This window comes from Delphinus delphis, chromosome 14 (assembly GCF_949987515.2).
Source record: "Delphinus delphis chromosome 14, mDelDel1.2, whole genome shotgun sequence".
Classification (NCBI taxonomy): domain Eukaryota; kingdom Metazoa; phylum Chordata; class Mammalia; order Artiodactyla; family Delphinidae; genus Delphinus; species Delphinus delphis.
In genome coordinates, this window is record NC_082696.1 from 25462285 (window position 1) to 25487655 (window position 25371).

General features: G+C 41.0%; 1 protein-coding gene across 1 annotated transcript in view; it reads right to left on the bottom strand.

Annotated features, from left to right (window-relative positions):
- ARFGEF3 (ARFGEF family member 3) overlaps window positions 1–25371 on the bottom strand; it is a 182639-nt gene that overhangs the window by 111456 nt on the left and 45812 nt on the right. The window contains exon 4 of the mRNA XM_060030511.1: window positions 22770–22901. Coding sequence (XP_059886494.1) covers window positions 22770–22901 — 132 coding nt within the window. The remainder of the gene's footprint in view (window positions 1–22769; window positions 22902–25371) is intronic.

A 25371-nucleotide genomic window follows, 5' to 3' on the forward strand; every position in this document is an offset into this window, starting at 1 on the left:
GGTCTTCGGGAAGGGCATCGAGCTGGCATATTTGCTAATCAAGCTTCTCAGGGGAACAGAGGAGGCTGGACTCTGCCACTGGGAAGCCAGCCAAGTGTAGAGGGAGGCCTCATAGCAACGGTCTGAAGGAAGCTGAAGATCCCTGCACCCAACTGATGCTGATCCTGTTCAAAGATCATCGAAAAACAGGCTCTCCACACCTAATGTCTGGCCACTAATATCCAAAGACTCACTGAGCTCTATGCAAAAACTAAAAACAAGAAAAAATAGCGAAAGTGAAGCATAATAATGAAGCCGTCTCCTTAAGCTCACACAACTTGTTTTTCTGGAAGCAGAGCAGGTTTTAACTCCAGAGCTGACGGTGCCCATGGCCCCTCTGTGAGTCCCAAGACATATAAAGGGCCCCCAGTTTCTAGCAAGGATGGTGCAGCAGACAGAAGTGACTTATTGCAAATGATACATGGAAAAACGGTGCCCAAAGCCTGGCAAGCACTAATTCACTGGATTCAAACACAGACCGGGTGTAGGAAATTTAGGGTGACGGCAAATTAATTTCAAGTGTCTGACTTCCACTGCGTCATGAAAGAGTAAGAAGTTTAGACTGGTATTCTGAGCACGTTGGCCTCAAGGAAAACAGGAGCACCTAAATATTGAGGACAATTCCATTAAAAATACATCCCTCACAGGGTCATTAAAGCATACTGACTACATTATCACTGAACAGCAAGAACTTGAGTGACAGGCAGTGTCTTGCAATCTAGATGGTTGGTGCTGCTGCCTCCATAAATAAGCCAAGAGGATGGGGAAAGGAGCTGCAAAACCGTCCACAAAAAGGGCACGATCGTTACAGAGGCTAATAAAAATCGCAATTATGAAAAAACAATAACTGAATAGCGACTATATACAAGAAACAACCCTGCAATTAAAAATGTGTATAGAAACACTGGATAAAACAGATTAGACTGGAAAGGAGAAAGAGAAGCTGATTATTGCAAGCATTGGGCCCAAGTGATAAGAATCTGAAAAATTTAGCCACATTAGGAACACAGACAGATGCGGATAGATAATGATGACAAGTGCAAGGTCACAGGTATGCACTTCTCATCAGGAAAACCCCGGATGAATCCTCTCCCAAGGCAAGGGCATCTTATCGTCATGATTGGGGTTTCTCCATCAGGCTCATTCTGCCCTGCGATCACAATCACGACAGAGCAGGGGCTGTGATGTCAGGGCTAAAACACAAGTGTTTCAGTAACGTGACTGTGGCATGTGATTTAGTATTTAATTGCTGTGAATTTGCCTACATCCTCTAAGCCCCTTATCTTTAAAATTCCCATCCCACCTCACAAGGATATTTACAGGAAAAATTAATTAAATGACTTTAAAAAAAAAAAGAGGGGCTTCCCTGGTGGCGCAGTGGTTAAGAATTCGCCTGTCAATGCAGGGGACACAGGTTCGAGCCCTGGTCTGGGAAGATCCCACATGCTGCGGAGCAACTAAGCCCGTGCACCACAACTACTGAGCCTGAGCTCTAGAACCCGTGAGCCACAACTACTGAGCCCACGTGCCACAACTACTGAAGTCTGCGTGCCTAGAGCCCGTGCCCTGCAACAAGAGAAGCCACTGCAATGAGATGCCCACACACTGCAACGAAGAGTAGCCCTCACTCGTCACAACCAGAGAAAGCCCGCGCACAGGAACAAAGACCCAGTGCAGCCAAAAATTAATTAATTAAAAAAAAAGAGTACACACAGTACATATATCTCTAGGCTATCTTCTCATAGAGATTAAACAAGTCTCCATTTGACGTAACACATGGCAGCCATTCCAGTGTAAATAATTAGATGCATTTTAAGTAAAACAAAAGAAAAAAAACAATCAGGTCATCCGCATTCAAAAGTATAAATCTTTCCAAGTCTTCATCCTACTACGTATCGCTGCCCCCAGTTCCTACTGTCTAAAGCCCTCGTCATTCTGACCCAGCTCCACTTCCTCGCTCCTTGATGTTCTCCCTTTCAGGCCCCAAATCAATTCAAGGCATTATTCGCCAAGGTTCTAATTGCTGTGGGGTCACAAATATAAAGCAAGCACCATCTTTACCATTACAAACTCACCATCTATTGGAGAAATGAATACTTGTACAACTATACTTCATGGCTGACTATAGAGCGCTACTGCAACCGTGAGGTATATGATAATTCTTAAGGTCAGAAGACATCTCAACTTCGGAGAGCAGAGAATTCACAGATTAGATAATATGTGAGCAAAGCACTGATACAGGAGAGAAAAGGGAGGGACAGATGTACCAAGCAAAGGAAATGTTGTGAGTAAAGGTATGAAGTGTGAAAGCAGAGGCTGGAGATGGTGCTAAAAAGGTTGGCTGGAACCTTATTACACATCGACTTAAATGCCCCATGTTAAGTCTTTTGCACAGATTATTTTAGGGCTGGTTAGGGCAACAAATCACAACTAAAACTAGAGGTAGGGACTTCCCTGGTGGTCCAGTGGTTAAGACTCCAAGCTCCCAAAGCAGGGGGCACGGGTTTGATCCCTGGTCAGGGAACTAAGACCTGGCATTCCACATGGCAGAGTCTAAACAGACAGACAAACAAATAAAAACTAGATGTACTGAGGCAAACTGGAAATCAGAGCAATAAAGCAGACAATATGTTGTAGATGAATTAAAGACAGAGCCTAGTCATTCCAGTGGCAATGAACTGACAGGGGTGCATTGGTGAAGGGATGAAGGGAATTCACAAATAGAAGGCAATGGTCACCCATATATGAAATCTGGGTGTCACCCAACCACTGTTCTCTCCCCACCTACTCCCTACCATTCTAGTCAACCTGGTTGAAATTTCTCATATACCCCTATTCCCATATACTTCATAAAGCTTTATATTAGATAATAAAGTAACATGTTTTAGAGAACAAAGATATACCTTGTTCAAAATCCGTCACATAAATATTACTCTACAGATGTGAATTAATCCCAGAATGGGCAGAAAACGCAAAAGGCTTATTCCATAGCATTTATTTGGAGCAGTTTAGATATACTACTTAAATCTGGGTGCCCTCTCCACCGCCCACTAGATTTATGAGCTCCTTGGTAATAAGGTCTAACTTTTTTTTTTTGCGGTATGCGGGCCTCTCACTGTTGTGGCCTCTCCCGTTGCGGAGCACAGGCTCTGGACGCACAAGCTCCGCGGCACGTGGGATCTTCCCGGACCAGGGCACGAACCCGCGTCCCCTGCGTTGGCAGGCGGACTCTCAACCACTGCGCCACCAGGGAAGCCCAGGTCTAACTTCTTGATGCGCACCATGTTTATAGTGCCTTGCCAGGCTCTGGGAGGTGTGGTGAGTCCCAGCCCACGCTCAATCCCTCCTATGCATTGTCCACGTGAGTAATCAACTACACAGAGTTTCAGTGGGATTGTGCACCTGTGTGCCTAGTCACTATTGTAAAATGTGTAGGCAATGGGATAAGACAGGCCGGTGACACAGAAGGAAACTGTCCTGGGAATCTGAATGTCAGATCCAGGTGGTGTGACTGGCTAAAGGCAGTTTTTGCAGCCTTATGGGTAATAATACTAGAGCTTCAGATGACCTCGTTAGGGTAATCAGAATTTAGTGAGCCCCCATTCAGGATGTCCAGCTATTTGGCAGGACCTCAGGCAGGACAGGGAGAAAAACATCTCTACCAACCAGAGGGCATCTCCCGTGAGACTTATAGAACATCTGTTACTCTCTGCTGAACACCTATTTTTTTTTTGCACTAACACAGTAACTGGTAACTTATGTAAGATTTCTGAGTCAAAGAGCTCATTTCTGCTAAAGTTCCAAATGAGTCCTCTACAGGACCATTTGCAGGGGATGAAGGAGTAAAGAAATGATTCCTAAGCTTACTGGATAGCAACTGCACTCCCATTTTATCTCTCCCTTGTGCTGCATCACTCAGGCTGCCATTCATTCATTCATTCCACAAACACTTACTGAGGTGTGACGAGTGCTCAGGCCTAGTGCTAGGTGTTGGGCATACAGGAGGAACTAAAAAAGATACCCTGATCCTTGCACTCTGTAAAACTAACATCTGATTTCGAAGACAGTGACAAAACAAGGGATTACAATAAGTTGTGATGAACATGATGACTGGGAAAATGCACTGGACTCTGAAAAGCATATCAGGGTCTAACACACAGTACACTTGTAATGTTATACTCATCCTTTTTTTTTTTGGCGGCACCTCCCGGCCTGTAGGATCTCAGTACCCCAAGCAGGGAGTGAACCCGTGCCCCCTGCACTGGAAGGTGGAGTCTTAACCACTGGACCACCGGGCAAGTCCCCATACTCATCTTTAACAGAACTCTAAATTTATGCTGTAACACATATAATTAAGGAGTGAAAAACCCAGGGAGGAAGATGAGGAGACCATCAAGAAGTGAGCTAATCCGTGGGAGTCAACCTACCCTAAGGCACACTGGGGACACGGAGGCATGTTGAATGAACAGGAATCTTCTTTTCCTTACACTATTAAAATATACATTAGTGCTTAGTTTACACATAAGTGCTTCCTGAGGTCACTGTAGTTTCATTTCTCCAAATATCAGATGCTATATATAAATCAAATAATCTACTATAGCTCAAAAAAGTAACTCAAAACTTGAGTACAGCCCACAGGGGCTTTGTCTTTCCCTTATTCGAAGAGGAGCAAACTCTCTGGAAATCCTTGATGCCAGGCACCGTTTCAAACCCCAGCTCTGGTTCTGGCTGAAATTTTCGCTTTGTTATTTAATGAACATTCCCTTCTGGCCTCTCATGTATATTGGCTTGAAGATTCATAAACTTAAATGTATTTGCATAATTCCTTTTCTTGAGAAACAGCCCAGTTCTTTTTTTTTTTTTTTTTAACTCCGTTAAATTTGGCAAAAACAAGGATGGAAAATTCAGTGACAAGGACAGGAATACTGAGACACCAAATGCCTTTCTCTTGTGTGCAGGGCTTGCCCCCCTCCTGGGGGTGCAGCCTTGTGATTATGTGCTGCTGAAAGCCTACCTCGGCCATGAAATAGAAATAGATGCTTCCCCTCATGGTGCACCTATAAACAACAAAGCAGGCTCAGTCTCCTGCAGACAGCAGAAGGGCAGAGTACACATCTTTAGTTTGGGGGGTGCAGTATCACAAAGTCAACAGAGAATTTCAGAGGCCATCTTCCTATGGTCTAAATTTAAAACGTGGATGGCCAAAGATAAGCATTTTTTTCTTGTCTTGATCAAAGTTGCTCAACCTCAGAAATACCGACATTTTGGGGCCAAATAATTCTCTTTGTGGGAGATTGTCCTGTGTATTATAGGATGTTTAGCAGCGTCCCTGACCCCCATAACCTCTAGATGGCAGTGGCTCTCCCTCCCCCAGTTGTGACAACCAAAAAAACGTCTCTAGACATTGTCAAATATTCCCTGGGGGACAAAATGCTCACCTGTTGAGAACCACTCTTAGGTCATTTATACCCCATGCCTTGTGGATATAACTGAGAATCTCTACATCACCCTGCTTCCAAAAGCCTCAGAGCTAGAATGCAGGACTTCCAGAGGGGACCTGGGGTGAGCCACTGATCCTTCACCGGGCTTCAGAGATCCTGAGTTGAAGGTAACAACAAGGCTGTTGTTGAGCCACACCCCAATCTTTATTTTGATCCAAAGAAAATGAATCAAATTATTTTAGCGCATGAAACGTCTACCACTTGACTTAAATTGATTCACATTAGGCTGAGGTGACAGGTAATTACAGAAATCACTTTCTGGCTCAACTTGCCCAAATTCTGGCAAATAGCTATTCTGAGAGGTTTTTTTTAGTCAGTAGAAGGTTTTTCTAGAGCTCATGAGTCCCCAGTTTGGAAAACATTGCAAATTACTTATTGGTTTATGGTCATGTCTCAGGTTCTTTCCTGGCCTTTATTTGTTGCCACTAGTAATAAGTTTAATATTCAACATACACATCAAATGTGCCCTTAGCACCTAATTCTAGCAAATAGTACATCAGTGATATCTGTAGAAAAAATATGTAAATATTAAATTATAATGAACTTGAACTTAGCTAATTTGCTTGAACAAATAATCCAATCGTTCTTATTCTTCTTATCTTCTCCCTCTCAACTGTCTTCCTTGGCAAACTCTCCTAACTCTTACCTCTAACTAGAAGCCTCACAAATGCATTTCTAGAGCCAATATTTCTCCCAAGTTTCAAACCTTAATTTCAGCTTATAAACATCAGAAATGATATATGCAATTTCATGAAAATCACATAAACCACACTAAGTCTCCCACATGGTAAACAGCTTAACACTTCTTCCTGCTCTGAAATTCTTAATTATGCAACCATTAAAATTATCTGTGAGGGGATAAATATAGCCGTGTGGAAAATGCTTATAATCTAAAGTTAAATGAAAAGCAAAAAATAAAATCATATATACACAGTGAATGTAACTATAAACACATAAATCAATATGATTAGAAACGCATATACAGAAGTCAGTCACAGCGATGAAATCTACAATGAATGTTTTCTATTTTGGAAAGCCTGTAATGTGAAACTCCTTGTATTTATTCTTTTAAAATATTGTAACTCTTTGATATCTGACAATATGAATTCACCATCTCTCTCCTAAGTTAGCCCCTTAAAATCCATCATTCAGCCAGAAACTCCAGCTGCAAGTCTTGATATCATCTTGGATTTTCCCCTTCTCACCTACTCACCGCCTATGCCCCCGCCCATCACCAGCTACTGCAAATCCCCTCAGCGTGCTCAGCTGCACTTTCTGCACTCAGCTGCGGGGCACCCCTCCTGTCCCCTCCAACCTGGCTCTCACAATGAGCCATCTCGCCAGTGCCTCTGACTTGGCTCCGCTGATTCTCCAAGCATCCTGCAAAACACTTTCCCCTTCCCCCCACCTTCAACATCTAACACCCAGCTCTGCACATGTCACTTTCTTGCTACTCTGAAGACCCCCCAATCTCTACAGACTCCCGGCTACTTACCTACTCTGACCAGGCCCTCTAGAATCTGCTTCAACCTCCCCTTCAGGCTCATCAACCATTATCCCTCACTAATCCGGGTTTCTACCCTGTGCTTTTCCATCTCCAAGACTTTTCCTCTACCAAGAATGTCCAGCCTCCCTCCCAATATACATAATGAACTGAATTCCAAACACCTTTCAAAGTCCAACTCAAACAGTATACCCTCCTTGAAACCCCCAGTTGAATGTGGGTTTTCCTTCTGAATTTTCCCATTGAACTTTTCTTCTGCTACAACATATGCAACTATCTTGAATTATGGTAATTGTGCACACCTTTATCTTTTTCCTATTAGATTATAAATCCTTGTCTTAGTTTTGCTTTTAATACTATAAAGTTTTATGTATTGTTGGTAATGTAAATATATTCACAGACAATGAAATAAAGTAAAAAAAAAATGTCCAATGAATTATCTTTTCTAGTTTAACTGTAGCAAATTTATTTTGACCTAATCTCACAGTTAGATTTTTAAGAAGTTAATTTCATCAGTGTGTTCCGGATAACACTCTTACACCTCCTTCTCTCTTTCCCTCTGAGAGTCTCCACAGAATGGGTGCCTCATCTCAGATTGTCTGCCTATATACGCATGAGGTTTTTGATAGTTTTATACTCAATGCTTAGAGAAATGAGCAACAAAGCCTCTTGAGACAGTTTATAAAGGGCTAAAGACAACTTGACTCTCTATATGTTAAACATTTAATAATTATAAAACTCTTGTAGAATATCCAAATCATATGAACTCTGCCTAGTAGGACAAAATAGGAACTTATTTGCACAGATAAATGGTGGGATGTTTTCTGTAGACCATGGGATCATGGCTATTGGTTAGGACCCTAAATATATCTAGGTGGATAATAGATATATAATTTACAAAATTCTTCTTTTAAGCAAGGAAGCTACAATTCGACAATAGTAAATATGATGAGGTCCCTTTTCAGGAATCAGAAATATATATAGTTTCTTTCCTTTTCTCCCTTCCTTTACTATAGAAGAAAATTACCCTGTTATAGGCTGTATAGGAAGGGGCTATAGAGGAAGAAAAGAGACAAGAAGAAACACATAACGCAATGGTACTTCTAATGTTCTGGTTCATAATTTGAGTGAGTTCAGAGGTGTTCATTTTATTATCATGCTACACATACTCTTTTCTAATAACTAACAAAAATGAAAGCTAACACCAACCCTATGCCATGCACTGTTCTAGACACTTCTTTTATATTAACTCATTTAAGAGTCACTATTACAATAATATTAATATTATTTGCATTTTACAGATCAGAAAACTGAGGCAGATAAATAGCTTTCCCAAGGTCACCAGGCATTGTAGCTTGAGAAGCTGTGCTCTTACCACTCTGCTACCAGGTATTTTGACAAGAAGAAAAGTAACAAGAAGTTTAAAAACAATAGAGTCCAAAGACTGCTTCATAGGACAGTTACACAAAACCATTCTTTCTCCCAGACACACTTGGCCACTTAAAAGTTTCCTCAATGAATTCCTATCTACTCTAAGAGATTTCTAGTCTCCTATGATGTTTCACTCTTTTTCAGAAGCCATATTACTCACATTTGCCTTGCAGTTAAACAAGGATGCACAGTTTTCTTCTAAAACCACACATCCCAAAAGCAGATCGGGGGCTTCCCTGGTGGCGCAGTGGTTGACAGTCCGCCTGCCGATGCAGGGGACACGGGTTCGTGCCCTGGTCCGGGAAGATCCCACATGCCGCGGAGCGGCTGGGCCCGTGAGCCATGGCCGCTGAGCCTGCACGTCCGGAGCCTGTGCTCCGCAACGGGAGGGGCCACAACAGTGAGAGGCCCGCGTACCGCAAAAAAAAAAAAAAAAAAAAAAAAAAAAAGGCAAAAAGCAGATCAACTCGCAGCCTTGTTACAATGCCTTTCCAGAAGAACACAAATGACTGAAATAGCAACTCTGCTACCAACAACTGTGTAAGCCCAGCCAAGTAACTGAACCACTCCAGCTTCAATTTACCTATAAAAAGAAGGACCTGATTATGTATGAGGTTACTTTAATTCTAAAGTGTGAATACATGTTGATCTTTCTCATCTTTGAACTCAGATTATTGACTTTGGCTTCTTTTGTCAATTATCCTGGTGGGCCACTGGAAACCACCACATGTGTTGCCCTCTCTCCATTAGTCAGTAACTAAATTAGCAAGCAATTAGTAAGCCATATGCCAGATGCTCTGTTAGGCGCCAAAGGGATAAAAACAATACTAATAATATGTAATTAGTTTTCACTTACTAACTAGTGAACTTTTCCACTATGCCTGAGTTGAGTTTAGGACTAACTAGTTGGAGAAATTATGATATGTAGTTTCCCTGAATAAGCCACAGCATATGCAGTTTCCCTGAAAAAGCCACGGCCTTAGCTAACCTCATACCTCTCTGAAGGCATCATCATCCCTTCCCTCTGAGGAAAGTGCAGTAAAAAAGAAAGAAAAAAAAAAAAAAGCAGCAGGTGGTGGAGGGGATGATGCACCAGCTGCCTCTAACTGAGGGAAAGAAACTAGACTATGATTCTCACGTGATAAGTGATGGTGGCTGACTGCCAGCTCTCTCTCAGCACTATCCCCGTCTTTTTCAAGAATAGAATTCTGGGCACATGGCTGCCCAAAATAAAGACTACACTTTCCAGCCTTCCTTACAACTGCTGCCATATGACTGAGTCCTGGCCAATGGGAGAGAAGCAGAGGTGTCCTGCATCACCTTCCTCCTGCCAGTTGGCTGGAATGTAGAAATTTTGGCAGGAAACGGGGAGCCCTTGTGTTTCACAACCTGGAGAAACATAATCCAAGATACAAGAGTCTCTGCTAATGGGGTTCAGCCAATACTGGCCTAAGGTAGTGCAAAAGAACAACAAATTTCTGCCTTGTTTCAGCTGAAATGAATCCTAACTAATACAGCCTTCCTTTCTTCCCTTTCTCCAACCCTATCCTTGCCTACCTGATTCTTCCTTATGCTTTCGATCTTATTTGTTTTAAAAATGTCACTTCTTAAGAACAGCCTTCTCTGTCCTCTTCATCTGCCCTCCAGCAGGGTCTATTATAAATACACTTTTCTAAATTTTTCTTTCCTTATATTTATCACAGTTTACATGTATTTATCTATTTCATTGACTTCTATCTCCATCACTAGCCTCCAAACAAAGATTCTTTTTTTGTCTGGTTTTGCTTTCTTCACCATAGGATCTTCTGTGCCTAGCACAGTGCCTGACAGGAAGAGCTCAAGTATTTGTGGAGTAAATGATTGAAAAAATTGGAGGATCTCCCCATTCTAGGAATTCTAGAACATCCACAGTAAATACCACAGGGCTCTGCATTTATACTTGCTTTAACAAAAATCATGGGGAAAAGTTTAAAAATACTTAGCAGAGTTGCTCTCAAATATATTCAAAGGGCATGGCATTGAAAATGGTGGTGCTTGCTGTAAAAAAAAAAAAAAAGGGAAATTAATAGATAAGATGAAAATAGCTTCATCTAAACAAATAATGCATAAAGTATTTAATGGAAAATCACTTTTCTCAGTTTTCAATTGTTTGCTTCTGACTTTTTCATATATTTTTATTGTCTGTCTAATGCATTCATACCAAAGGGTAAAGAAGTCTGGGAGGAAAACTTAGAATTTTCTCTATATGTGTACAAAGGAAAAAGATGATCAACATTTGATCTTAGCAGCAGGAAGAGGGAGGGCTCTTTGAGAACCATTTAGTTCACAGAACCACGTTTTAGATACTTCCCTGCATTAAGTATGGAAATAATATGTAAGAATGTAGCTAACCTCCAATAATGGTACATTCTAAATTAAACATTTTTCATCAAACACCAGATTTTTTGTTCATACCAGAGATTGCTGCGAATCTTCTAAGTTGGTAGCTTTAGACTAAGAAGGGATTTCTCCTTGCTTATGAGAAGGCAGGACAATTCAACCATTTCCCCTTCAAATTTTACTAATGATCATTCCTTCTATAAGGCACTCTAGAAGATCAAATGCCCAGAATTAGGGATATAAAAAGTAACCATTTGAGTAAATGGTCCAAATATAAGACTTTGCTATTAAAACATTACTGAGAGGAGATTTAGAAATGGTCCTTCCATTTCGCCTGTTTCTTACTCTCAGACCGAGGCAGTGATTGCCGTGCTGGTATCCTGTAGGACCAGGTTCTAAATGGAAATCCCGAAGCTTAGGTCTAGCAGCCCTACAGTTAGTAAGCTCCTTCTCCACTAGTCTCTCCCCTTTACATTTTCCATAGATGTTTGGTTGGCTTTTGTTATAAAATATAAAAATACCTCAATGATATTCTCTTCCTTCCCCCAACTCTCTCTCTCTCTCTCTCACACACACGCACACCACCACCACCACCACCACCAACACCACCACCACCACCACCCAGAGACATGAGCTAATATGACGGGAAAGAGACTTGGATTCTTTCTTTATATTTGAATCTAGCTCACAGAACTAGTGAGCGAATACACTGTCATCGAAGGATACAGAAAACACACAGGACTTTGAGCCACTCCTAGCTTTGCCCCTTATTAGCCTGTAACTGATCTTTTCTATTCAATCATCTGTAAAATGCGGATAGTAATGACAACCATCTACGTCTTTCAGGCTAGACTTAGAAGACAAGGTAACCTACTGTTTAAGAAAACAGTTTGAGCCTAGGCTGAATTACAATTCAAATACTGGTCCTGCCATTTCACTAGCTGTGTGATCTTAGTGTGAATGTATTTAACAGTGTCTAATGCATAATAAATGTTAAATAATTGGCCCCTGTCATTTCTCCTTTGTAAATGTAAAGCATTCCACCAATATTCAATTATATTATCTAAAGACTCACATAAAATAGGATGTCCAATAATAGAACGCTCATCAAATGCTTGCTCAGTATCCAGCATCATATCCTTTCTTACCAACAAAGCCAGCTGCCCTCCCCAGACAGGATGCTCACATCTCTAACATGCTTACAGAGGCAGAAGGCCAGCCGCAATTCCCTCCTTTCTTTGAAGAGTCAGCCAGCTGTATCAGTTAATAACATCACTAAAGATTATCCATCAGAAAGAAAGAGAAAAAAAGTCCTAATTGCTCTAGTCAGGTGTCATTAGTTATGTACCTGGCTCCTATGAAGTCTGCACGGCATTTATGGAAATGGCACACACCACGGGAAAAATGTTACCAAAGCGAACAAGTATTTAACTTAAATATTAAGTGGCTCCCTGCCATCTACTAATCCATTTCAAAGGTAATGCATCTTCAGAGAAACCTTCTTCCTCATTATCTACAGTTCTGACACTCTACTTGCTCAGCGGTAAAATTTTTATTTGGGTTCCACAGCCATTTCAATAAATCAAAGTTGCCTTTTCTCTCCCCCCCCCCCCCGTTAGACACCATAACAAAGTGATCTAACCTCATCCCTATTTAATTTGTCAGAAGCAAGTATCATTGACATTTTTTAACCCTCCAACTGAAATTCTAGGTCCTTCTTTCTTAATGAGAACACTACCATCAGAATCTTGGGTTTCATTATTAGCTACTTTCTGTTTAATCTCAGGGAAATCTCTAAAAGACGGAACCATGTTATTTTCTCCCCAGGAATTTAATACAATTGCTGCAACACTTCTAAGAATGTGACATGGCTCAATTTCTCATGTTTATAAACACTAGCAGATAGCAACGTGTGAGTAAAATGTACGATACAGCTTTTTGAAAAACAGCACGTAGCATTTGTCATAAAAATGTACTATGCCATGGTTGGAGAGACACAGATAAAAACTGCAGGGTGTGGCTTTCTCTCTCCTGAATAGTATACTCAGACCAACATTTGAAAATGTCTACCACATAACATTTTAAAAGATTTTCCTACAATATATTTCTATAAAATGACTAGAGAATTTTTACAAGAAATATCTAGTTTAGATAATTTATTATCAGAATGAGTTACATAGAAGCGCCAAGAATAAATTAATATACCCTTCATATATAATGGGAATCCAGTCTTTCCATCTGAGGACTCATCCAATTCATATTCTGTCTTTCTCTATATATACCTATTATGCGTGTGTGTGTGTGTGTGTCTGTGTGTGTGTGTGTGTGTGTGTGTGTGTAATTTCTGGGAGGAAGAGTGGTAAAAGCATTTTAATGTGGTAATGATATTAGCAAAACAAGGACTTATTTTAAAGTTTTTACTCGGGTCATCACAAGCATTACAAAATTGTAAGATAAAAGGGTACACAACACATCTGAAGATGACTGAAGTTGGTATACAAATTCCTCATGCATGGAGAAAGGGTATAAAACGTATTTCTAAGCCCCATATGCTATAAGTTGTGTATATCTTTAGGCCCAAATGAGTAATTGAAATCTCAGAAATCGGAAATAATCATGGAGCCCTCACTTGTGGGTTATCACAGGCAGACCAACTCCAAAGTTTCATCTGATGTTAATAATAATATTACTGGCGAGAGAGTTTCAAGATGGAGGAAGAGTAAGATGTGGTGATCACCCTCCTCCCCACAAATACACCAGAAATACATCTACACGTGGAACAACTCCTGCAGAACACCTACTGAACGCTGGCAGAAGACCTCAGACCTCCCAAAACGCAAGAAAGTCCCCACGTACCTGGGTAGGGCAAAAGAAAAGAATAAACAGAGACAAAAGGATAGGGACGGGACCTGCACCAGTGGGAGGGAACTGTGAAGGAGGAAAGGTTTTCACACACCAGGAAGCCCCTTCGCGGGCGGAGACTGTGGGTGGCAGAGGGGGAAGCTTCGGAGCCACGGAGGAGAGCACAGCAACAGGGGTGCAGAGGGCAAAGCGGAGAGATTCCCGCACAGAGAATCAGGGCCGACCAGCACTCACCAGCCCGAGAGGCTTGTCTGCTCACCCGCCGGGGTGGGCTGGGCTGGGAGCTGAGGCTCGGGCTTGGGTCGGGTTGTTGGGAGAGGCCTGGCGGCGTGAACATAGCCTGAAAGGGTTAGTGCACCACGACTAGCCGGGAGGGAGTCCGGGAAAAGTCTGGAGCTGCCGAAGAGGCAAGAGACTTTTTCTTCCCTCTTTGTTTCCTGATGCGCGAGGAGAGGGGATTAAGAGCGCTGCTTAAAGAAGCTCCAGAGACGGGTACAAGCTGCAGCTAAAAGCGCGGACACCAGAGACAGGTGTGAGACGCTAAGGCTGCTGCTGCCGCCACCAAGAAGCCTGTGTGCGAGCACAGGTCACTATCCACACCCCCCTTCTGGGGAGCATGTGCAGCCCGCCACTGCCAGGGTCCCGTGATCCTGGGCCAACTTCCCCGGGAGAACGCATGGCGCGCCTCAGGCTGGTGCAAAGTCATGCTGGCCTCTGCCACCGCAGGCTCGTCCCGCATCCGTACTCCTCCCTCCCCCGGCCTGAGTGAGCCAGAGCCCCCGAATCAGCCGCTCCTTTAACCCCGTCCTGTCTGAGCGCAGAACACACGCCCTCAGGCGACCTACACGCAGAGGAGGGGCCAAATCCAAACCTGAACCCGGGGAGCTGTGCAAACAAAGAAGAGAAAAGGAAATCTCTCCCAGCAGCCTCAGGAGCAGCGGATTAAATCTCCACAATCAACTTGACGTACCCTGCATCTGCGGAATACATGAATAAACAACGAATCATCCCAAATTGAGGCGCTGGACTTTGGAAGCAATGATATATATATATTTTTTCCCCTTTTCCTCTTTTTGTGAGTGTGTATGTGTATGCTTCTGTGTGTGATTTTGTCTGTATAGCTTTGCTTTCACAATTTGTCCTCAGGATCTGTCCCTTTTTTTTTTATTAAAAAATTTTTTTTCTTAATAATTATTTTTTATTTTAATAACTTTATATTATTTTATTTTACTTTATTTTATCTTCTTTCTTTTTTTTCTTTTTTCCCTCCCTTTTATTCTGAGCCGTGTGGAGGACAGGCTCTTGGTGCTACAGCCAGGCGTCAGGGCTGTGCCACTGAGGTGGGAGAGCCACGTTCAGGACACTGGTCCACAAGAGACCTCCCAGCGCCACGTAATATCAAACGGTGAAAATCTCGCAGAGATCTCCATCTCAACGCCAAGACCCAGCTCCAATCAACGACCAGCAAGCTACAGGGCTGGACACCCTATGCAAACAACTAGCAAGAGAGGAACACAACCCCATCCATTAGCACAGAGGCTGCCTAAAATCATAATAAGGCCACAGACACCCCAAAACACACCACCAGAGGTGGACCTGCCCACCAAAAAGGCAAGATCCAGCCTCATCCACCAGAACACAGGCACTAGTCCCCTCCACCAGGAAGCCTACACAACCCACTGAATCAACCTTAGCCACTGGGGACAGACACCAAAAACAACAGGAACTACAAACATGGAGCCTGTGAAAAGGAGACCCCAAACACAGTAAGTTAAGCAAAATGAGAAGACAGAGAAACACACAGCAGATGAAGGAGCAAGGCAAAAACCTACCAGACCTAACAAATGAAGAGAAAATAGGCAGTCTACCTGAAAAAGAATTCAGAATAATTATAGTAAAGATGATCCAAAATCTTGGAAATAGAATGGAGAAAATATAAGAAACGTTTAACAAGGACCTAGAAGAACTAAAAGGCAAACAAACAGTGATGAACAACACAACAAATGAAATTAAAAATTCTCTAGAAGGGATCAATGGCAGAATAACTGAGGCAGAAGAATGGATAAGTGACCTGGAAGATAAAATAGTGGAAATAACTACTGCAGAGCAGAATAAAGAAAAAAGAATGAAAAGAATTGAGGACAGTCTCAGAGACCTCTGGGACAACATTAAACACACCAACATTCGAATTATAGGGGTCCCAAAAGAAGAAGAGAAAAAGGGACTGAGAGAATATTTGAAGAGATTATAGTTGAAAACTTCCCTAATATGGGAAAGGAAATAGTTAATCAAGTCCAGGAAGCACAGAGAGTCCCATACAGGATAAATCCAAGGAGAAACATGCCAAGACACATATCATCAAACTATCAAAAATTAAATACAAAGAACAAATATTAAGAGCAGCAAGGGAAAAATAACACAAAAGGAAATCCTCATAAGGTTAACAGCTGATCTTTCAGCAGAAACTCTGCAAGCCAGAAGGGAGTGGCAGGACATATTTAAAGTGATGAAGGAGAAAAACCTACAACCAAGAGTACTCTACCCAGCAAGGATCTCATTCAGATTTGATGGAGAAATTAAAACCTTTCCAGACAAGCAAAAGCTAACAGAATTCAGCACCGCCAAACCAGCTTTACAACAAATGCTAAAGGAACTTCTCTAGGCAGGAACACAAGAGAAGGAAAAGACCTACAGTAATAAACCCAAAACAATTAAGAAAATGGTAATGGGAACATACATATCAATAATTACCTTAAATGTAAATGGATTAAATGCTGCAACCAAAAGACACAGATTGGATGAATGGATACAAAATCAAGACCCGTATACATGCTGTTTACAAGAGACCCACTTCAGACCTAGGGACACATACAGACTGAGAGTGAGGGGATGGAAAAAGATAGTCCATGCAAATGGAAATCAAAAGAAAGCTGGAATAGCAATTCTCATATCAGACAAAATAGACTTTAAAACAAAGACTATTAGAAGAAACAAAGAAGGACACTACATAATGATCAAGGGATCGATCCAAGAAGAAGATATAACAATTGTAAATATTTATGCACCCAACATAGGAGCACCTCAATACATAAGGCAAAAACTAATAGCCATAAAAGGGGAAATCGACAGTAATACAATCATAGTAGGGGACTTTAATACCCCACTTTCACCAATGGACAGATCATCCAAAATGAAAATGAATAAGAAAACAGCAGCTTTAAATGACACAATAGACCAGATAGATTTAATTGATATTTATAGGACATTCCATCCAAAAACAGCAGATTACACTTTCTTCTCAAGTATGCATGGAACATTCTCCAGGATAGATCACATCTTGGGTCACAAATCAAGCCTCAGTAAATTTAAGAAAATCGAAATCATATCAAGCATCTCTTCTGACCACAACGTTATGAGATTAGAAATGAATTACAGGGAAAAAAACGTAAAAAAACACAAACATATGGAGGCTAAACAATACATTACTAAATAACCAAGAAATCACTGAAGGAATCAAAGAGGAAATCAAAAAATACCTAGAGACAAATGACAATGAAGACACAACCATCCAAAAAGTATGGGATGCAGCAAAAGCAGTCTAAGAAGGAAGTTTATAGCAATACAATCCTACCTTAAGAAAAAAGAAACATCTCAAATAAACAACCTAATCTTACACCTAAAGCAATTAGAGAAAGAAGAACAAAAAAAACCCCAAGTTAGCAGAAGAAAAGAAATCATAAAGATCAGAAATAAATGAAAAAGAAAAGAAGGAAATGATAGCAAAGATCAATAAAACTAAAAGCTGGTTCTTTGAGAAGATAAACAAAATTGATATACCATTAGCCAGACTCATCAAGAAAAAAAGGGAGAAGATTCAAATCAATAGAATTAGAAATGAAAAAGGAGAAGTAACAACTGACACTGCAGAAATACAAAGGATCAGGAGAGATTACTACAAGCAACTATATACCAGTAAAATGGACAACCTGGAAGAAATGGACAAATTCTAAGAAATGCACAACCCTCCAAGACTGAACCAGGAAGAAATAGAAAATATGAACAGACCAATCACAGGCACTGAAATTGAAACTGTGATTAAAAATCTTCCAACAAACAAAAGCCCAGAACCAGATGGCTTCACAGGCGAATTCTATCAAACATTTAGAGAAGAGCTAACACGTATCCTTTTCAAACTCTTCCAAAATATGGCAGAGGGCAGATCACTCCCAAACTCATTCTACAAGGCCACCATCACTCTGATACCAAAACCACACAAAGATGTCACAAAGAAAGAAAACTACAGGCCAATATCACTGATGAACATAGATGCAAAAATTCTCAACAAAATACTAGCAAACAGAATCCAACAGCACATTAAAAGGATCATACACTATGATCAAGTGGGGTTTATCCCAGGAACGCAAGGATTCTTCAATATATGCAAATCAATCAACATGCTACACATATTAACAAATTGAAGGAGAAAAACCATATGATCATCTCAATAGATGCAGAGAAAGCTTTCGACAAAATTCAACACCCATTTATGATGAAAACCCTCCAGAAAGTAGGCATAGAGGGAACTTTCCTCAACATATTAAAGGCCATATATGATAAACCCACAGCCAACATCGTCCTCAGTGGTGAAAAACCGAAACCATTTCCACTAAGATCAGGAGCAAGACAAGGTTGCCCACCTCACCACTATTATTCAACATAGTTTTGGAAGTTTTAGCCACAGCAATCAGAGAAGAAAAAGAAATAAAAGGAATCCAAATTGGGAAAGAAGAAATAAAGCTGTCATTGTTTGCAGATGACATGATACTACACATAGAGAAACCTAAAGATGCTACCAGAAAACTACTAGAGCTATACAATGATTCTGGGAAAGTTGCAGGATACAAAATTAATGCACAGAAATCTCTTGCATTCCTATACACTAATGATGAAAAATCTGAAAGTGAAATTAAGAAAACATTCCCATTTACCACTGCAACACAAAGGATAAAATATCTAGGAATAAACTTACCTAAGGAGAAAAAGGACCTGTATGCAGAAAATTATAAGACACTGATGAAAGAAATTAAAGATGATACAAATTGATGGAGAGATATACCATATGCTTGGATTGGAAGAATCAACATTGTGAAAATGACTCTACTACCGAAAGCAATCTACAGATTCAATGCAATCCCTATCAAACTACCACTGACATTTTTCACAGAACTAGAACAAAAAATTTTGCAATTTGTATGGAAACACAAAAGACCCCGAATAGCCAAAGCAACCTTGAGAACGAAAAATGGAGCTGGAGGACTCAGACTCCCTGACTTCAGACTATACTACAAAGCTACAGTAATCAAGACAGTATGGTACTGGCACAAAAACAGAAATATAGATCAATGGAACAGGATAGAAAGCCCAGAGATAAACCCACACACATATGGTCACCTTATTTTTGATAAAGGTGGCAGTAATGTACAGTGGAGAAAAGACAGCCTCTTCAATAAGTGGTGCTGGGAAAACTGGACAGCTACATGTAAAAGAATGAAATTAGAACACTCCCTAACACCATACACAAAAATAAACTCAAAATGGATTAAAGACCTAAATTTAAGGCCAGACACCATCAAACTCTTAGAGGAAAACATAAGCAGAACACTCTATAACAAAAATCACAGCAAGATCCTTTGTGACCCACCTCCTACAGAAATGGAAATAAAAACAAAAATAAACAAATGGGACCGAATGAAACTTAAAAGCTTTTGCACAGCAAAGGAAACCATAAACAAGACGAAAAGACAACCCTCAGAATGGGAGAAAATATTTGCAAATGAAGCAACTGACAAAGGATTAATCTCCAAAATTTACAAGCAGCTCATGCAGCTCAATATCAAGAAAATAAACAACCGAATGCAAAACTGGGCAGAAGACCTAAATAGACATATCTCCAAAGAAATACAGATTGCCAACAGACATATGAAAGAATGCTCAACATCATTAATCATTAGAGAAATGCAAATCAAAACTACAATGAGATATCACCTCACAGGGGTCAGAGTGGCTATCATCAAAAAATCTACAAACAGTAAATGCTGGAGAGGGTGTGGAGAAAAGGGAACCCTCTTGCACTGTTGGTGGGAATGTAAAGTGATACAGCCACTATGGAGAACAGTAATGGACGTTCCTTAAAAAACTAAAAATAGAACTACCATACAACCCAGCAATCCCACTACTGGGCATATACCCTGAGAAAACCATAATTCAAAATGAGTCATGTACCAAAATGTTCAATGCAGCTCTATTTACAATAGCCAGGACATGGAAGCAACCAAAGTATCCATCAACAGATGAATGGATAAAGAAGATGTGGTACATATATACCACATATGGAATATTACTCGGCCATAAAAAGGAATGAAACTGAGTTATTTGTAGTGAAGTGGATGGACCTAGATACTGTCATACAGAGTGAAGCAAGTCAGAAAGAGAAAAACAAATACCGTATGCTAACACATATAGATGGAATCTAAGGAACAAAAATGGTCATGAAGAACCTAGGGTCAAGACGGGAATAAAGATGCAGACCTACTAGAGAATGGACTTGAGGATAAGGGGGGGGAAGGGTAAGCTGGGACAAAGTGAGAGAGTGGCATGGACATACATACACACCAAACATAAAATAGATAGCTAGTGGGAAGCAGCCACATAGCACAGGGAGATCAGCTCAATGCTTTGTGACAACCTAGAGGGGTGGGATAGGGAGGGTGGGAGCAAGGGAGATGCAAGAGGGAAGAGATATGGGGACATATGTATATGTATAACTGATTCACTTTGTTATGAAGCAGAAACTAACATGCCATTGTAAAGCAATTATACTCCAATAAAGATGTTAAAAATAATAATAATAGTATTACTGCAAAGTACAGTTTTCTCATCATTAATATCCTAGCTGCTTGGCCAAAAATGTTTGTCTAAAATAAAAGTATACTACAAAAAAACTGTGTTAAGGCTAGGTTTATCGTGAATTGAAATATTTTTTCCCCAGTACCAACAATGTTTAAATGTTTAAAAACAGTAGCATGTACCAAAGGCCCTTATGTTTTGAATACCTTTTGGATATCTAATTATGAAGAATGGCAGCCCAGATTATTGTTTTTCTTTTTTTCTGACAATGTCTGACCTATTCCCAGACATTAACTACAAGTATCACAGTCTAGTATAGTATCATTAGAAAGTCCATTAAGACAGGCTTTCCAGGATTTCCAGCAGAGCTAACATGTGTCAACTCCTGTCCTCAGCAAGGCTAGCAGAAGGCACCACTGGGCTGGAATTAGAAAGCAAGTGTAAGTTTTTAAAACAGGTGTTTCTGTTGACATAACCATTAAACATCCTGCCATAGCTCCTAGAAGAATAGGTACTTTCTCATTTTAATTTTTAATAAAAATTCCTATTTTCCATGAAAAGCTGTATTCCTGGGAGAATTTCCAGAATAATATGAAATCTGTAAGGTGTGTCTCTTAGTATGACATCAACACTCAACCTCCAGTATTTGGAGACCTATTAGTGGACGAAGGATCAACAGGCTAGACTTGAAAGTCATAAAAGCGATGAATATGGCAGTCGGCCTTGCCTCTCTCAATGGTGGCACAGAGGTAGCAGAAAAGTAAAATCTAAGAGGCAGTTACTCTTCGGTTCCTAGGAATGCACAGCTGCCCAATGTATGTCAAAGGATAAGGCAAAACTGGATATTCCAGAATCAAAGAGAGTTAAAGTCAATGAGAGCTTAAAGATCAGCTAGCTCAGAGATTCTCAGTGCTTACTGTGTATAACAATATTCCTAGACCCACCCACTGAGATTATGACTCAGCAGCAGTATATAGTGGTAGCAGAAGTAGTAGGAATAGAAACAGTAATGTACAACACTTCTAAAGCACTTGCTTTGGGCCAGATACTGTGCTAAGTTCCTTACAACTAGCACCTCACTTAATCCTCACAATAGTCCTATTGGGTAGGTGCTTCTATTTCCCCCTTTCTCCAGATGAGGAGACCAAAGCACAGAGTGGTTCAGGAATCTGTCCAAGGAATCCAACTAGGAAGTGAGTAAGTATTCAAAGCCAGAAAGGCTGGCTTCCAAGTCTGAGCTCTTAATCACTACCCTAAATTACCTACCAACAGGGCTAGGGGGAGACGCAGGGCATTAAGACAATGTCATGATTGAAGTTGATCTTTTCTCTTCTCAATGGAGAAACTGAAAGCTGGAAAAGTGACATCTCTTATCGAAGATAAAAATCCTTCAGTGCATTTCCAGGAAGAAATCAACCATTATATGACAGCAACTACTGTTACACATTTCTCTACACACACTCCTCTAGGGAGGAAATGGACAGATGACGTGATCAAAAGCCACCTCATGGGTTCCAGCTGTGTTACTCTGACCAAGGTGCTGTTCTGGGATAGAGATTTCCATCCTTTTCTGCCCAACTCACTGTTCACTCACAGGAGGGAAAAAAGGGGGGAAAGGGATGGCAGAGACGCTATCCCACGTGGGAGATAAGGTTCACATAATTTGAGGACAGAAATAAAGCTGTGATTCTGATATGGCTCCCAAGGATGGTCTCCCTTCCCTTAAACTGACTATTCTATAACTATTCTATGCAGTTAGTATATGTCAAAACATCATTAGGTCTTTGTTTTACCATATACAGGCAGGCAGAATGCCTAGAATGATCAGATCTACCCCAAGCTTCAACTACTCACATATATTCTCTCAAACGGTCACAAAAACATTTGCTAACAACATTTGATACGCAAGATGAGGCCAAAAATCTTACGGATTTATTGAAATCGTACCTTTTTACTTACGTTGAACAGAAATGATCGTCGTCATTTCCGTTCAACGATCAAGGTTATTCTAGGGCATCCTAAGCGAGGATAATAACCATGTATTCCAAACCACCACGCGGAGGCATTTTCAGGATAACAATGAGGGCGGGAGCATCAGCGTTTGTTCCCGTCCCAGTGACGCAAACCGGGAGCCGCGTCCAACCCACCTTCATCACTTCCACCTGCAGGTCTTCGTGGAGGGAAGGCGTCACTTTCACGGTGTTCAGGATCTGATTGAGCAGCTGCTTCTCATCAGAGTCCGTTTCCATGGATACAAACCTCTCTTCCGCCAGAAGCTTCTGTAAAGAGGCACAAGGCAGTGATCAGATAGGCTTTCCCCTGCTGCCTCATTCTGTTGTAGCTTAGCATGTACTGAGGATAATGTTTCTTACTGGGGAGGCATATAGCTAGAGGCCATTAGGAGGAGCTGCTGCTATGTGCCATTAAAAAGAAAAATGCACCAAGCCTTTGGTAAACGGTTTTTGGCAAAACCGTTTAGATAATTCACGCTAAATTTTATGAAGTGCAGTTCTAACGTGGTGGCCAAATAGGTCATTTGGTTGGTGGGGACGGAGGACAAATGTGCCAAGGGGAATGTAGCCCCTCACAACATTCACACTTGCTTTTTTTTTTTTTTTTTTAAGTTTTTAATCTGTTATATTTTTGGCTGCATTGGGTCTTCGTTGCTGCGCGCGGGCTTTCTCTAGTTGCAGTGAGCGGGCGCTACTCTTCATTGCAGTGCTTGGGCTTCTCATCGCGGTGGCTTCTCTTGTTGCGGAGCACGGGCTCTAGGCGCGCGGGCTCTAGAGTGCAGGCTCAGTAGTTGTGGCACACGGGCTTAGTTGCTCCGCGGCATGTGGGATCTTTCCAGACCAGGGCTTGAACCCGTGTCCCCTTCAATGGCAGGCGAATTCTTAACCACTGCGCCACCAGGGAAGCCCTACACTTGCCCGTTCTGAATGTAGCTTTGCCACAGGAAAGGAGAAGGTCCTGGAGACGAGTTAATTTTTCAAATATTTACCTTTGTACTTCCTAATATGAGCTGTCATTTACCCAGGAATTATTCATGAATGTACAAATCTTAATACCATTCCATCAGAAAATCAATCCCACAAAAACCTACACAAGACGACAGTCACTTTCATGAGGTTTCCCAGAAGTCATTACACCTTGCAGGATAGCTCTCCTCTACGTGAGAACAATTCTTACTTTTCATAAAATTCTGAGATTGTACCAAAACCCCACTGCCTGCCACCTCTATGCCCTCATCTGTCCCTGGAGTCACGCAGATTAAGCTTCTAAAATATCTCAAGTCAGCTATGAAGTCCACCGAAATCTCTTCTTCTCCACACTAAACCTCCTCGGGAGCCATCGGATGTTCTCTGCGAGATATGGTTTCACAGACACTCTCCTCCTTAACATGTGGCCTCCAGTGCGCATGTAACACTTCAAGGGTGGTCTTCTGGTACAGAGCGGGGGCACCCGAGAGTGCATATGAAGGTAAATGTATGGACTTTGGGTGATTATGATGTGTCAACGTAGGTCCATCCTTGGTTAAAAAAAAAAGTACCATTCTGGGAGTGATGTTGATGCTGTGGGAGGCTATGCATGTGTGGGGGGAGGGAGTATATGGGAAATTTCTGCATCTTCCTCTCAATTTTACTCTAAATCTAAAACTGCTCTAAAATAAGTCTTTTAAGAAGAATAATAGTAAAAAGATGGCAGAGAGGAAAGAAAGAAACGTGGTCTTTGGTGGCAACATTGCTTTCCTATTCCAAACCCGGAATTGCTTACCTCTATAATTCTAGTTGTGTAAGGTAATTAAATCTGTTTATTGCCTAAAACCAAACAAAAAACAGTAATGCAGAAGTTTAATCACATTCTCAGATCAAATTAGCTTAGTTCTAAGTCACAGCACATTCTGTGCTGACTCACCCAGAAACTTCTCATTCACAAGGGCTGCAGTTAAGCTGTTCTTCCCTATTCTGTCCTGGGGCAATTGACTTTTGAGACCCCGGTGTAGGATGGATTTTATATTTATCCCTATTAAATTTGTCCTTGTCCGATGCAGCACAGGGTGGCAGCCATGAAGAATTTTTGGAATTCTGATTCATCCAGGGTAATGACTCCCTCTTCTAGCTGAAAGTCACTGCAGATCCAGAAAACAAGTATTTAAACCTTCTTCTTAGGACTCCCTGAATTTGTCTATACAGCTATACCTCATTTTATTGCACTTAGCTTTACTCCACTTCACAGGTACTGTGTTTTTTATAAATTGAAGGTCTGTGGCAACCGTGCGTCAATCGAGTCTTTTGGCCCCATTTTTTCGATAGCATTTGCCCACATCGTGTCTGTCACATTTTGGTAATTCTGGTAATAGTTAAACCTTTCCATTATTACTGTATTTGTTACGATGATCTGTGATCAGTGATCTTTGATGTTACTGCTACAGCTGACTGAAGGATCAAATGATGTTGGCATTTTTTACCCATAAGGTATTTTTTAATTAAGGTATGTACATTTTTTTAGACATAATGCTGTTGCACACTTAAGAGACTACAGTATAGTGTAAACATAATTTCTATATGCACTGGAAAATCAAAAACTTCATGTGGCTCACTCTAATATTTGCTTTATTATGGTGGTCCGGAACTGAACCCACAATATCTCTGAGGTATTCTCTCAAAAGAGATTTTTGACTCTCCTGTAATATATGTAGGGCAGCCCAGAGTTAGTTTATATACAAACCTGTTTTTACTTAAAGTGATA